This window comes from Columba livia, chromosome 6, assembly GCF_036013475.1.
Source record: "Columba livia isolate bColLiv1 breed racing homer chromosome 6, bColLiv1.pat.W.v2, whole genome shotgun sequence".
Classification (NCBI taxonomy): Eukaryota; Metazoa; Chordata; class Aves; order Columbiformes; family Columbidae; genus Columba; species Columba livia.
Window position 1 is genome coordinate 20540987 of NC_088607.1, and position 15288 is coordinate 20556274.

Consider the following 15288-nt stretch of genomic DNA (forward strand, 5'->3'; position numbering starts at 1 on the left):
AGCATTTTTCATCATCTTTCCTCCTTCCATCATAAGCTGGCAAATAAACATGGCAATTGAAAAGAGTTTTGTAAGATTATTTACCAGTTAATCCATCATTAATGCCTTTAACCTGCAGATAGCTGGACTTCTGGGGTTTGTGTCCTGTATGAGAGCATAGAAGGAACAAAGTGAAACAAGAATTTCCTTGCTCATGTTTTCCTTTTAAGTCTCTTTTAGATCTTATTTAAGCACTTCTCAAGGGTCAGACGGTGCCTTTCTCGGGGTTTTTGGTGTGCTTGTGTGCTAGTTCCTTCCTTTGCTGCCAACAAAGTTCCAATTCATTTCAACCTAGCCTTTCATTCAAAAGATGGTTTTTGGTTTTGTTTTGTTTTTTTTTTCAAAATGGCAGAGAAGTTAAAGAAAATGCATAGTATTGACCAGAGACTAGAAGATTTACAAGTCAATTTCTTGTGCTGCAGAATCTGCTTAAAATCATCCATATGCCCATCTTTCAGTCAACAGATCATGCTGCTGCTGAATGCTCTCTTGGAAGTCAGGCCATTGCAGGGCGCCTCAGAGTCATCCCAGAATACCGCTCCTCCTCAGTTCATTTGCTTTAACAAAAAGTGTTCCACATATGTTTCCACCATCTTTTCTGTCTCACATTCCCTGCAGGTTTTTTCTCAAGCTGCTCTGAGTCATTCACCTTGTGTTCTCCAACATTGGTTTTTGGGTTGTGTTTTGTGGGGGGTTTTTTTGTTGTGGTTGTTGGTTTGTTTTTGTTTGGTTGGTTGGTGGGGTTGGTTTGTATGTTGGGTTTTTTTTGTTTGTTTTTTCTCCACACTGGAGCTCGGGAAATTTTAGTGATACGAGTTTTTGGTAGTGGTTCCATTGCCCCATAGGAACTGCTTTGTCCCTTGCACCATGTGTATATTCCTTTCTTGCTTTGACTTGTACATTCTCAACTCAGACTGTTGTATTTCTGATTAGAGATACATAATTACATGCTAATTTTTCTACGAGTGTGTTTTTATTATTTAAAATGCTACCTTTGAATGTTTTCTTCTATAATCTGTCTTCCACTGTGAGGACACTTCTGTATTAGTCATGTAAAGGTTACCTTGCTTGTTCTTTACCTTCATAAGCAAACATACGAAGCTTTTTCATTTATATTTCTCAAATGTTTGTCAAAGAGTCATTGTTGTCTCCTTTCACAGAGAACCCACATGACCGCTATTTCCTACCTTCATTCTTCACTGTATAATTAAAGTACTGACCTCAACATTGACAATGCCCCTTGTTGAGCTTGGTATGGGAGCTGCAAAAACACCCCTACCACCCCGTGCTTTTCTATCAGCTGATCAAAACTTCAAGTCTTGTGAAAGGCTGAACTTCAGTTTTGCCTTTGCCATTATTTAAGCTGGTTCAAAATAAATCAGCCTCTGCCCTATAATAGTGAAGGACATTTGAGACAGAATTGATTTAAAGTACTACTAAATAGCAGACTTAATTAGAATAACAACAACAAAAAAAGACTATTTCCTTTCATAGAATTTACATCTGGTCATCCTACAGTTGATTTAAAGAAGCAGAATATATATTCCTCTCTGTTGCAATGTGCATACAGACCTACACTAGGCAGTTTAAAAAACAAGCAAGTTTTGTAGAATGAAAATGAGTTGCCTTTTAAATTGATCTCGGCCACTTGTTTTAGACATAGACAGGAGGGGAGGGGGGAAACCTAATATTTAATCTGAACATTCCTAGAAATACGAAGTGTTAAAATTAACTCAACAAATGCATCTTGAGACCATTTCTTTGCAGTCTTTCACAACGAGGTGGAGATGCCTAACATGCTCCAAAAGCCTTATTTCATTATTTGAGAAAAGTAGCTAAAGAGTAGAAAGGGGGGAAAAAGCTAAAATGATGCAGGAAATCAGTTATTAAATTGTTACCAGAGAATGCTTGTATCAGATGGTGTGAGAGAGCATTTCTATTCAAGAAGCAGCAGGCATAGCGTGAGGACGGCAGGCGGCTGGTAATGTAAAATCTGGTACTGCAGCATGAACCCCTCATTCGCCACGTGTGGGAGGCCACGAGTTGTACGGATCACAGAAAACTCAAGGGTGGGATTGCTTCCTAGTTTTCTTCTTTTTGTGAAACATGAGGAAATTTCACAGTCTGAAAATGTAAATTGTGAGGGCTTCATTAACAAAATATAGCTGCAGAGCCCTTCCAAAAGGAAACATTCTAATTATTTGACAACCAAGTTGTAAACAGAAGGCAGTATCCTTTAAAATAGATTAAATGTCTTGTTTGAATGGAAATATTCAAACCCATATACTATTATACAAGTTTTAGAAAAATAATAATTTCTATAACAAAAGGTCTGATCTATGATGTTCCACTTAAAATTCCAGGAAACTTAAATGACAAATGTATTAAGCATACAATAGACTGGCCTATCAGGCCTACTTTTATTTAATAAAACATAATAGGAATAGTCTATTTTTTTCCAAGGAAAAAAATATAACACTGATTGTGCTTTCTGTGTATCATCACAACAAAGTACCTCACCTGAAACTGGAGCAAGTTCTAACGTTCAGCTTGTTCAGACATTGTTTATTTAGAGCTTAATTCTTTTACCAAACTACTCACAAACTGAAGGCTGGAGCTTGTTTTTCCATGATGTGAGCTGATATGTAGACTACTGCAAGGAAGAGTAACTCTTAAGAGATAATTATGATACATGTCACTTACCTAAAAGATGGATATTTTTTTCCCCAAAACCCTCAACTTAATGGTTGTATAGAGTTCTGTGTTTATTTTTGTTTATACTGTGGTTTTATCTAGAGATCTGAGGTAGGGAGAATGTTGGTGTATTATACACCAGGTAAAAATGAAGTTAGCCGTGGCCTATAAATTGATTATTTTTATGGAGTAGAAATACATGGGCTTGTGTGTATTATGACAACATATGATTCATGGCTCTTGTATTACAAAATTAAAACCAGTTTGTCTGTTTTTTGGTTTTTTTTAGTAGCTCTACAGCCTGAGCATCAAATATAAAAACACTGCAGCAAATATCAAAGAAAGACACTTGATTAAAACAACTCAGAACTTAATATTAAGAAAAGCAGATGAGCGCCATGTACTTGTTGGTGTTTGTTTGCATTGACAATACACAGGCCACCAAGTTTCCAAAAGGATGTTTTCTGGTTTGATACAAATGTGCATCCTGTTACCAAGCCTTTGCTGCAAGCACAGTTTTTTCAAGCCATTCTTTTAACGGCATTTTCTTCTCTGTGTTAGAAAATATGGTATTTTATTCTTGTGAGCTCCAAAGAGTTGTAGATAAATGAGTTGATTCATGTCCCTTTGCTCTACAAGGAAGGAAATAGGAATTAATTTTGTGGTACATGCAGTAAAACTGAAATGCGGGTAGAATACATATTCTCATCCCTAAATCAAGAATGTCAAAAAAAGATGAGTATCCTGACAGACAGCTGGACAAGCCTGTCCCACTGGAGATGTGGGCTGGCTCTGGCTGTATTTCTCCAAAGGAGAAAAGTCACATAAATGAAGTTTTGCCCTGACACCCTTCTGCTGTCCCTGTGCTGCAGCCCACTGTCCCTCTGCTACTGTGGTGGACTACAGTGCTTGGTGACCACTGAGCCTCCAAGCAGGACCCAGGACTTTTTAAGCCTGGAGAGGATCATTCTTTGGGATCTACATTTTAATTTTTCTAAAGACTCAATGTTTCCAAAACAAGCCTTCCCACTATGGACTGAGTGCATCTAGAAGAAAGCTGCTTGTTGGAGACAGGAGACAAGTGGAGTTCAGACTGTCAGTTCCATCACAGGATGAACCACCTCATGCATGCTTTTTGTCCTTTTGTGCAATCTTTCTACACCCATGTGTCTTTTCTTCTGTTTGCAGATTATAGTTGCCCTCTCTTTTCTGTATCCTGGTCTCTCTGTGTCTAAAAGGCTCCATCAGAAATGGAAAATATTTTTTTTCACACTGTGGTTTATTAGGAGGGTGCAGTGATGAGACCTTTATAGTTACCAGGTCAAGAGTTAACAGAATCACAGCAAATACCACAGTATCAGACAGGGAAGGAGCTGCTTGTAATGTACAGAAGATTCATGCTAGCATGGTAATGGGCAATATAGAGCAGTGGGATTGGCTGTAGGCAGGCTGAAAGTTAGGAAAATCAATTTTATGAATGCATGATGATAGATGCTCAGCCTAAAGGCTATTAAGATCACAATGACTCCTGACAGGTACATCTAGTTCTTCCAGGTTAGGTCCTGGTGGGTGCTGAAGTTTTTAGTATTTTCCGTTGTAACGTGTGTCAGTAGGCTGAAGTTAGAGGTCTGTGTTCCTGGAGCAATATGGCATGAACAGTTTTTTCCTTTCTTACCACATGATACCTTCACCAAGGGTGATGTGTTTTCTGCCTCTAAAATCCTGTAGACTAAGTCAGAATATAACGGTAATATGGAAAAATGCCTGTTTCATTCAAGCTACAGTAGAGCTGAGGCTGACAGTGATGAGCATTTTCTAAATGGAAATAATTGTTTTTTTCTAAGTAATGTAGAAATACTAGTGCCAATACTGAGTGGTATTAAACTGGATGAAAAATATCCCCTGTACTACTCTTTTGCCTTCAAGTATATTTGATTTTATTTTTTAAATTCTGTATAGATTTCCTTCATGTTCTGTTAGTGTTTTACCAAAGAATGACTCTTTTGACTGGACTGCAGGGGAAGCTGGCATGTTGTAGCAACACATGGGGAGAAAAGAAATTATATTTGGAAGCACATGACTTGAGGCATTGTTTGAACTCAGCTTGTGCTACTCCAAAATTACACATTTCAGCTTTATAAAATAAGACATACTAAAAAACAACCGAAGCTCAACAACACATTTACAATTCATGGGTTTTGACTGTCTCTGAAAGTTAGGCTTAAATTCGCTAAGAGGATTATTCAGAAGTGAAATAAAATGATGTTACTATATTTAAAAATAAAATAAAGGTAATATATATTCAGATAAGCAGCTATTGTGCATTATCTGGAAGCAAAAGTGGTGGTAGTAGTGAGTGGAGTGACCTGTGCTTCAAATGAAATCAGAGTTGATTTGTATTATCAGTCTTGGGTCAGTTATTGGAGCAGCACAAAAGATATTGCACAGCCGTCTGGTCATCTTTGTGGGCCTCCTTTGGACTTGCTCCAACAGGTCCATGTCCTTCTTGTGTAGGGAGCCCCAGAGCTGATCACGGTACTCCAGCTAGCATCTTGCAAGAGTGGAGTAGAGGGGGAGAACTGTCTCCCTTGACCTGCTGGTCATACTTGTTTTGATGCAGACCAGGATACGGTTGGCTTTCTGAGCTGCAACCTCATATTGCTGGGTCACGTTGAACTTGTTAACCAACACCCCAAAGTCCTCCTCCTCAAGGCTCCTCTCAATCCATTCTCCTCCCAGCCTTTATTTGTGCTTGGGATTGCTCTGACCCATGTGTAGGACCTCGTGCTTGGCCTTGTTGAACTTCATGATATTCACATGGGCCCACCTCTCAAGTCTGTGCAGGTTCCATTGGATGGCATCCCTTCCCTCTGGCATGTTGACCACTTCATGTCATCAGGAAACTTGCTAATGGTGCACTTAAGCCCACTGTCCATGTTGCTGACAAGAAATTATGGTTATTAATTACCACTATTGATTAATTTGTCACAATGTAGTTTGTCAGCACTAATATTCTGCTATAGTCCAAAACATAAGAGACAAAACATCTAATTACCAGTTTGATGTCTTGAAACTCAGTTGTTATATATTTCCCCTCTGTTAACAAATGCATACCAAGAACATTTGCCGTGGTGCTGCCTCTGACTCTGTTATTGATTTAGGCATTAGTAAACATTTCATGCTCTGTGTTATTTTATGCATTTGTTTATTTAAGCTACTTTGGAAAATTGACAGTTCTTATCACTTTCATTTATATATTTTAATTTCCTGAAATCTAAATGAGGTGTTAGACTTTTCAGACTGCCATCAAACAAAAGATCAAATCTAGTTCTTTGTACATATTAAATATCATTACCTCTTGTCAAGTTTTTAGTGTGATCTCTGATTCGTCCTTGCTACCAATACAAAAAATGGAACTAGTTTGCACACTTGATCATCTTATCTCCTGTCTGTTACTATCCTGCATCACTGTTGTGGTGTTTTGGTGTGGGTTTTTTTGTTTGCCTGTGTGTGTGTTTTCATTTTGGTTTGGGCTTTTGGGGGGGGGGCGGTGGGAGGAGGGGTGGTTTTGTGGGTTGTTTTGGTTTTGTTTGTTTGTGGTTTATTTTTGGTGTTGTGTGTTGATTGTGGTTTTTGGGTTTTTTTGTTTGGTTTTTCCTTCAGCTAGTCAGAGCCTAGGGAGTTTTTCCTCTCATCCTAAAGTAGGTAAATCTTTCTAGACACATTTGACTGTTTGGGATCTCCACTGACTGTAAAAGAAGCCCTGACACCTTGCTCACATGCAGTTAGTCACCTTTGGTGTAAAAGTCATCACAGGATTTAAGCCCATGAAATGATGTGTATAAACTCCATTCAGCCACTTCAGAACTAAATATTAAAAGAGTAAAATGAAGCGATGTGCTCTTACTGAGGGTGGGTACAAAGATGAATTTCACTAGTTAAAAATATTTTAAAATGTTAAACTGCAGAAAACTCTATGAAAATAATCTTTGAAGAAAAATGAGAACCTAGCAACGGTTTCTGCAGATTTTACAAATGGAAATGTCTTCTCACTATCTAAACTAAAAGCAGGCTCAAGACAAAATTGTGTTCCTCCAGTTGAAGATAAACCTACATTTTCCCCAGCATCCTCATTCATTTCATGCTGTGCACATGTGAAGATTCTGCATACATGTCCACACTTCACTTAGTGCTGTCAGTCGTTTAGGCATTTTCTAGGCATCATGTCACTATTTAACATAGAAAAATGTGAAATGCACATATAAAACCAGGGTTTTCTAAAATGTCTTGAATGATTAGACACAAGTAGGGACTGGTGAGGGACAATAAGCCAATAAGTTCAGTAAGTGTGGGTTTTTGTGTGTGTGTGATGGTTTGTTTTGAGTTGGTTTGGTTGTTTGTTTGGTTTGGTTGTTTGGGGGGGGGGGGGGGGGGGGGTGTGTTTTTTTGTTTTGTGTTTTGTTTTGTTTGTTTTGTTGTGGTGGTGGTGTTTTTCCAAAGCCAAATATGCTAGGAAAATTCATTATTCTAACACCTTTATGCCCATGCCTGGGAGTGCATCCTGCTGTGTGTCCCTTTGTAGTAGGAAAGGATTCAGGAAAGTGAGCTAAATTATAACAATGAGATAAATAAAGTTAAGCATTATGTGGTGGGAGTCTGTAACCATGGTGATGAAACCACTTAAGTGCATCAGAGTACAGAGGGACTGGACTCATAGTGCTTAACATCCAGAAAGCCACTTCAGCCCCCCAAGTGAGGAAAATACCAGTTTATGAAGAATAGAATTTTTCACAAAATAATTTTTACTGAGAAATATTCAACTGATGGAAATACACTTAATATGATGTATGTAGGTGCATCATCTGAAATCCAACACAAGAGGCACAATTTTGGCACAAGCGAAACAACAGATGCTTATGGCAACTGGGTTTTATAATAGATTTCTCTTTTTGCTACCTAGGTCAGCTGTTTCTCACTGAAATTAAAGTTTACCAAAATGCTAAGGCATCATCTTATTATTAGAAGAATAAGAAAAAGTTATATACAACTGAGGCTTCCTTTACATTGGTATTTCCACTGAATTTAGCATTTGTTAAAGTTATACCTAACTATAGACTTCTGGATGAAATTTAATATTTTTAGCTTTATCATAGCAGCTTTATATAATAGTTGCTAAATCTTTAGAAATATTTAATTTTCCATCTGTACATATATTTGGACTTTCTAAGGACAAACACAATGATACTTAGTCTATATTCAGCTCAGCAAAATGAAATACAATTTAGCAAGAAATAAAATTATGAGGGGGGAAGACTAATGTTGGAAAAATATAATCTCCTTTGATGCCTTGGTAATATATTTTGTGATATATAAAGGCTAAAATAATTTTCATGGCCTTTTATGAAGTGCCTTTCCTGAAAACATCCAAGTGGAGGAATCCAAAAGCTTGTGCAAATACAAAGCTGAATACCCATATGACTGTACTGGGTTTTGTCCTCATAAATGGCTGCTTAGACCCTGGAAAGTGGAGTCATTTGTCATTGTGGTGGTGACCACATTTCCTTTTTATTTTCTTTTTTTCTTTTTCTGCTTTGCTTGTTATTCAAAGACAGGGCAGCGGCTTGTGGGAAGCAGGGGACAAGCTAGAGCTGGAAGAGGGGAAAGAAACCCTTTCCCTCTGCAGTATCTGCATGCCTGTGTGCATTTGTGAAGGAGAAGGAAGTTGGAAGACTCTCCCTGGAGATTGGATATATGGGTAGCCTTTTAATCTGAAGGGAGGAGGAGGCTGGGAGGAAATCTCATCTTTTTAGGTTTTGCTTATTTAGATTTTGCTAATGGGAAGTTCCTTTGAGAATATGTTTTTCTGCTGTTATGGTTTGAATTGTAGAACTGTCCCAGGGCTTTATGTTTTCTCATGCCAAGTGACGTGCTTTTTCAGTCCCTTCTCGTTCCTGAAACTGATATGAATAGAGGCAGTGCTGTAGCTGTAACAAGCTTCCTAAAGTCAACAGTGATCTCCTGAAAGTCTATGTGTAATGCAAAATAAATACATAAGTGACAGGCAAACAATAAGCAATAAACATCAGAATATAATAACGTAAGCTTAATGTCAAGAACGCCTGTGTGTTGTAATTAATATTTTTAAAATATTGCTTAGGAAACAAGCTGAAACTTTGCATCAATGCAATGTTCAAATACATCTTTGCTGTCTGACTGTTACATCCTGCCACAAAGGTGCTGTAGCTGGTGGCACTACAGTTGGTCTTAGAACCAACGCTCTGGTGGCTGGTTATGGAAATGTGACTTGGCATCTCTGCCACACATGGTTGCGGGAACCAGCCTTGGTCTTTCATGAGGAGGGAGTTCTTGTCCTCACCCTGCCATATCTTCAGCTCGAGAGAGCTCTCCCTTGAAGCTTAGATCTCCTTTTCCTTGAAGAATGCTGATCATCTTTTAGCACAGTTGTCTATGAAGGTACGTACATGTGCATCCACATATCTGTCTCTGTTTACCCCCGTGTTTAACTTTTAAACTCAATGAACAATTTCAGAGAAAGCGGGCAGGAAGGAAAAGCTCCCAGCTGGATAAGCATCTCTACATCCACCCAAGGAGGCTACAGAGACATTATCCCTATTTCTCATGTGCAATGTAATAGTGAGAAGGGCTGCCTTGTTGGCTAGGCTACTAAGTTTTTAGCTGACCACAAAAAGTTTGTATTCATTTCAGTTGTTTAACAGAAATAAGAGCTCTTGGGAAGTGTAGCTGGTTGAGAACTTCGTAGACTGACACAAGGAAATGGGTATTATTTGACTGAACAGAGAAGGCATTTGGTGTACGTTGTAAAGCTCTATTTTGCTGAACTGGGACATGTTTTGATTTGGACGTTCAGGCACTGGTTAACAAGAGTGTTTAGAAAAGGTATCTGTGTGGTTGGACTGTTTGGATACCAAGGCTATTTAAAAACTATTTTTTAGGCCATTGTAAATGTGGAACCACTAGGCATGGAAGTGAACTGCTTTTAGTCAGTAAAGTATCTGACACACATTGTGGTGAATACATAAAGTAGTATGTAGATCTGATCATCTGAGTTACAAGACGGGTGTTTGAGGAATAGCCATAGATGTCTCTGAAATAATACCTTAATTATTTTTGACTCACTTTGTCCAACTAAGTACTGCCAAGATTCTGCTTTGGAAGGTGCTTCTTTTGGGTCACTGCAAATGTGTAAACAGGAAATAATTTTGCCTTTTAATTTCTGCTGAAGTAAACCTTTGGCTTTTTCTAATAATTTTTTGTAATAATTTTAATTATCTCACCAGACTCAAACCTAACAATTCTAATTGAATTCTGTCTAATTTAACACAGCTTCTTACCCTGACATAAGAAAAATATCAATTAGAGACCACATTTAATCACTGGAAAAAAATATTGGGAAAGTAAGTCTTGTTCATTTACTGTTCACAGAACTGTGTGACCTGCAGAATGCTTAACATTCAGGATCCTTCCCAGTCTAGGAAAACAAAAATACACACAGCATCAATATTTGTGTTATTAAATTGGCAACAGCAGAACACGTAGTCTGAAGGGTGATGCAGTGTAGCTTTAATACGAAGTATTTTGAGTAATATGCCACTTAAAATGAGTGAAATTTGTTGCTGCCTTGAACACTACACTGCATTTAACTACAGTGGACGTTACAGCTGTAGACTATTGTAATGTGTACCATCTGTACATCATTAGTGACCTTTATCAATTAGGTACAAACAATTATTTTCTGCATCACTTTCAAAGAGCAATTTTAAACTGTCCCTTTAAAAAAGCTTCAGTAAAGACCATGTTTTTTTCTTCAGGTAAATATCCATTTATTTTCAGGTACAATCTGACCTATTAATGAAACTTATTTAACTACAGCCACAAGCACTGACACAAATAGGTTTTTGCATTCTTAACCCAAGCAGTTCCATAAATCAAAGTTACCATGCATTTCTGATTATTCTTAAGATAAAACATTATTCAAATATATTCATGGCTTAACTTCTGCCACCTACTCTGTCATACACTGTTTTCATCACTCTGTGTATTAAGTCCAGACTACTATCTGGGTGAGATGGCTCCCATAGGCAGAGCAAACCTGGTGTGAAGGTAAATCTTTACCTTACATCAATTTTCAGCTTTTATCACTAATAATGGGGCTGTCCACACACACCAAAAAAACAAAGAAACAAAATCCCCACCAAACACAAACCTCCTGTGCATAATAATTTAATGTGTGGCCTTGACTGCCAGAAGACTGTCTGCCCAAGAGAAGGAAGATGTGTGTGGGCAGTGAGAGTTAACTCTCTGAGGGATGGAATCAGCTGAAGCTATTGCAACAGAAACAGAAGCGTAACAGGCAGTGAGGGAGTCCCACTTCAGCATAGCATCTTATCAGGTGTGTCAGTAATATCCCCAGGATGAGTTTTAGTGTGGAGGGGGTGGGATGAGAAGTCTCTTAGAACCCTAAGATATAATTTCATTTTTTTGGACGAGATAAAAGATGCTGATACTCTTACAACAGGTGTTTCTGCTTTATGTAGGAAGTAAGAGATGTAGCAAGGAAAATTCTCTCAGAAACTGATTGACCCTTTAGCATCTGAATCTATGTACAGTTCACGTACAATCACCTAGAAAATAATTAAGGGAAATCAAAATAAAACTCACATATTTTGTATATTTTTCAAGGAAATACTAGGTTTATTTCAGGTTTTCTCTCTAGATGAGGCACCAGGTATGCTGAATGATAGTTTTTAAATGCTAATTAAAATGCAAAATCACTAAGATAAGGGAGTTATAACAGTGGTGTCTCAAAGTTCTTAACTGTATGCTTTTCTGCCTTCAAGAAAATTTCTCAAAAAAAAAAAAATCAAACACCTTAAGCTGAATTTTTAAGGAGTCCTGCTGTCGTAGTGAAGCAGGACTAGAAAAGATCTCAAGAGACCATTACACTATGCCTCTGCCCTAAGACAGGGTTAATGATGTGAGTGTGCTTTCAGACAGACATTTAGCAATCTCATCTTCAAGACTTTTACTGAGAGATGTCATAACCTCCCTAGGCAATCTACTCCAGTGCTTCATTATACTTATTCTTAGAAAGTTCTTCTGGGGTCTTCCTTACAGTTAAGTACATGACCTCTGGTCCTGCCAGTTTTGGCCATGAAGAGCAGATTAGTTACACATGGTATTTTCTCTCCTGCAAGCCATCCAACACCCATTTGCTCTGCCTTTTGCTGTTGTTTATGCTTACAAGGACTGAAATGGGTTCAGACAGATGATCTGACCACTTTTTATTTTACGGACCAACTTGCTTTCTGGAAGGATTGCTTGTCTGAACTAAGAGAATGAAGGATTGCAGCTGTTTCAGCTGAGAGCAGCTTAAATCTCACTGGAGTTGTAGCGTTAGTTCTCAAACACCATCCTGCTGTAACTTCAGCTCAATACAATGCTACATTTTCTAACACTTGAGGATGAGGAAGATCCTAGCTCAGTATCATTAAACCTGGATACCAAAATTTGGCACCTGAAATTGTCTGGCATCCTACATAAAAGCAATATAATTTTCCAGGGTTCTGAGCGGTCTTTTGACTGAACCTAAGATAGTGATGTTTTAATAGAGCAATTTTTAAGAGCCTAAACACAGATTCAGACATGTAAATCCAGATAGGCAGCTTTGAAATAAACACAGAAGTAAAACCAAACACAACCTTTAAGACCAGAATTATGCGCATGTATGATGTGAAACCAGGAGGAGTTGGAAACTGTGTTTTAGCAAGTAAGCTAAATCTAAGATGAACTTATCTATGTAAGATTATATTACAGAGTTGCAAACTACATGTTTTTGTTTTGATCTCATTATCTTGATATTCTTAATAAATATCACAAATTTGATTTTGTGAAGGTGTACAAATGCGTGGGAAATGTCTGCTGACTCTGAAAGAGAGTAAGAAGTGAAGATGGCTGTGGAAAGAGGTTAATATACAGTTGCTGCATGATTTTGGGGTGGACTTCATACACCTATCGCCCCTCTGGGGTAAGAGCTGCAGGTCCCCATCCCAGAGGGGGACTTTGTTTGCTGGGGGACAGGTGTATCTCATGTGCAAGCAGAGTGAACTCCCCCCATGGGATGGCTGTGTGTGTGACAAATGCACAAACTCTTATCCCTCTGGAACAGGGTGATCGGGTTCCACACACTGACCAAGCCCTGTACAGGGGCTAGTAGTTTCTGCCTTGCAATCAAACTGCAAAATGGCTGGTGTCTGATGGCTCTTGGGGCTGCTGCCAGGGGCAGCCTGTGTCTGAGAAGTCACAGGCCTCTTCTCCATAGACATCTCCTCGCTGCTGTCCTCTCCCTGCAGGCTTACGGTGTGGGGTATGGGCTGCACCCAGGCAGTGATGGCAGGGCGGGGTGCGGATGATGAGGCAGCCCCTTCCTTCTGGCAGGTGGTGTCATGGTGATAGGAAACGAGCTCATTGCTGAAGTTGACCCTCTCCACACTGGATCTGGGTGTGCCACAGCAGAAGCATTTGCAGCCCAGCAGGTTGCTGAAAGCCCGCCTGAAATCTGCATTGAAAGCATAGATAACTGGGTTCACTGAGGAGTTGGCCCAGCCAAACCACACAAAGATGTTGAAGGTAGTCTGGTCAATGCAGGGTGACTGTCCTTCATGGTTGCTCTCCAGCTCGCGCTGGCAGAAAGGCAGCAGACAGTTGAGTAGGAAGAATGGCAGCCAGCAGCAAACAAAGACTCCCATTATGATAGAGAGGGTCTGCAGCACCTTGGTCTCCTTGCGCAGGGAACTCCGCAAAGAGGAGGTAGGCTCCTTGCTGTGAGCTGGCCACTGCCCCCCTGCCCTCTCGAGGGTGGAGATGCGGCGGATCTGGGCCTGGGCAATTCGGTAGATCCTGGTATAGGTGATGATCATGATGGCTACAGGGATGTAGAAGCTAATAAGGGAGGAGGTGATGGCGTAAGTGCGGTTCAGGCTGACATCACAGCGGGGTGTCCCAGGCAGCCAGGAGCCTGGGTATCTCATATCCTTGGCTTTATGCCAGTGCAGCTGCACTGGGACGAAGGAGATGAGTATGGAGAGCACCCAGGCCACAGCTATCATGGTGCAGGCAAGGCGCTGTGTCATCCTGCGCTCATAGCGAAAGGGGCTGGCGATGGCCCAGTACCGGTCCAAGCTGATGATGCAGAGGTGGAGGATGGAGGCAGTGGAGCACATGATGTCGAAGGCCACCCAGGTGTCACAAAAGTGGCTGCCGAAGATCCAGATGCCACCAGCCACCTCAGTGACTGCCCTCCAGGGCATCACGAGGAGGGCCACACAGAGGTCCGAGATGGCCAGTGACAGCACGAACCAGTTGGTGACCTTGGTGCGCAGGTGGCGGAAGCGGAGGACGGCCAGGCAGACTAGTGCATTGCCCACTAGCGTGCTCAGCACCAGGGCGCCCAGCAGGCACCCGGTGAGGGCCTGCAGCGTCCGCGGGCCGTCCCCTGCCACCGCGTTCCCCATCAGCAGCACAACCCCGGCCGCCGCGGCTCCGCCTGGAGGAAGGGCCCGGCCCGGCCGCTCCTGCCGGCAGGACGCCCCAGGACGGGGTCGCGGGACCCCTGGCAGCCGGCGCCGTCTGCCGCAGGGCGATCGGTCGCTGGCAGGGGCATCTCCGTCCGCCCCCCGCCGCCTGCCTCAGTTTCCCCCTCGGCGGGACGGGCCGTCTCGGTTATACTCACCGCACCGGCTGCTTGGGGCCGCCGCCTTTCGCCTCGCTGCGGCTCCGTCCCGGCAAGGGATCACCCGGTGCGAGTGCGGAGCGGGCGGCGCTGGCAGCCCCGCGGCGGCGGAGCTGCGTCGTGCCGGGGGGACACCCGCGGCTCCTGCACGGAGCGCTGCGATGGGCGAGCAGCAACTTTGACTAGGCTCCGCTGCAGCGGGAGGGAGCGGAAGGGCGAGCCCACGCTCAGACGGAGCTTGCTGCCGGGTGGGGAACGGCGTGGGAAGTCCCCAGGGTCAAGCGACCTTCGTAACTGCACGGAGGGAGATGTCCCCACAGCATCGCCCTGGGAAGAGTCTTTTTGCAGACTGCAATTTGTACTTGCGTAAGTGTCAGGGACGAGGATCTGGCGCTTTCCAAGTATCTCCTCCTTTGGGAGACCACGGTCAAATTTCAGGTTTCTTAAAGAGCAGGGTAGCACTTCACATCTGTTCACACTGAGAATGCTATCAAATTGGGGTATTAGAAGATGCGTTTTCAGCAAAACAGTATTTTGCTATTTGTTTTTTTTTGTTTTGAATTTAAATCCTTCATAAAGAAATCAAAAGCATAGAAAACTAAGACATCTCTAGTTTGGATTTGTTTCATTTTGGCAGAAGCTTGTTCATGTATTTCCACAAACACTCAAAACGTGTCTCTGTGTTTTTCAGCCAAAGGTGTTTTCAGATGCATTTCAATAGTTTTCCATTTGCTGTTGTAATTGTGTATACATGTTGTCATATAAATTCCTTGCATATATTTACA

The 15288-nt window shown here is 41.2% G+C and overlaps 1 protein-coding gene across 1 annotated transcript; it reads right to left on the reverse strand.

Annotated features, from left to right (window-relative positions):
- Nucleotides 1–7507: 7507 nt before the first annotated feature.
- LOC102088684 (D(1)-like dopamine receptor) lies at nt 7508–15030 on the reverse strand. The gene has a single exon (XM_065067449.1). It carries the CDS (start codon nt 14283–14285, stop codon nt 12924–12926), a length of 1362 nt encoding a protein of 453 aa, XP_064923521.1. The 5' UTR covers nt 14286–15030; the 3' UTR covers nt 7508–12923.
- Nucleotides 15031–15288: the final 258 nt, after the last annotated feature.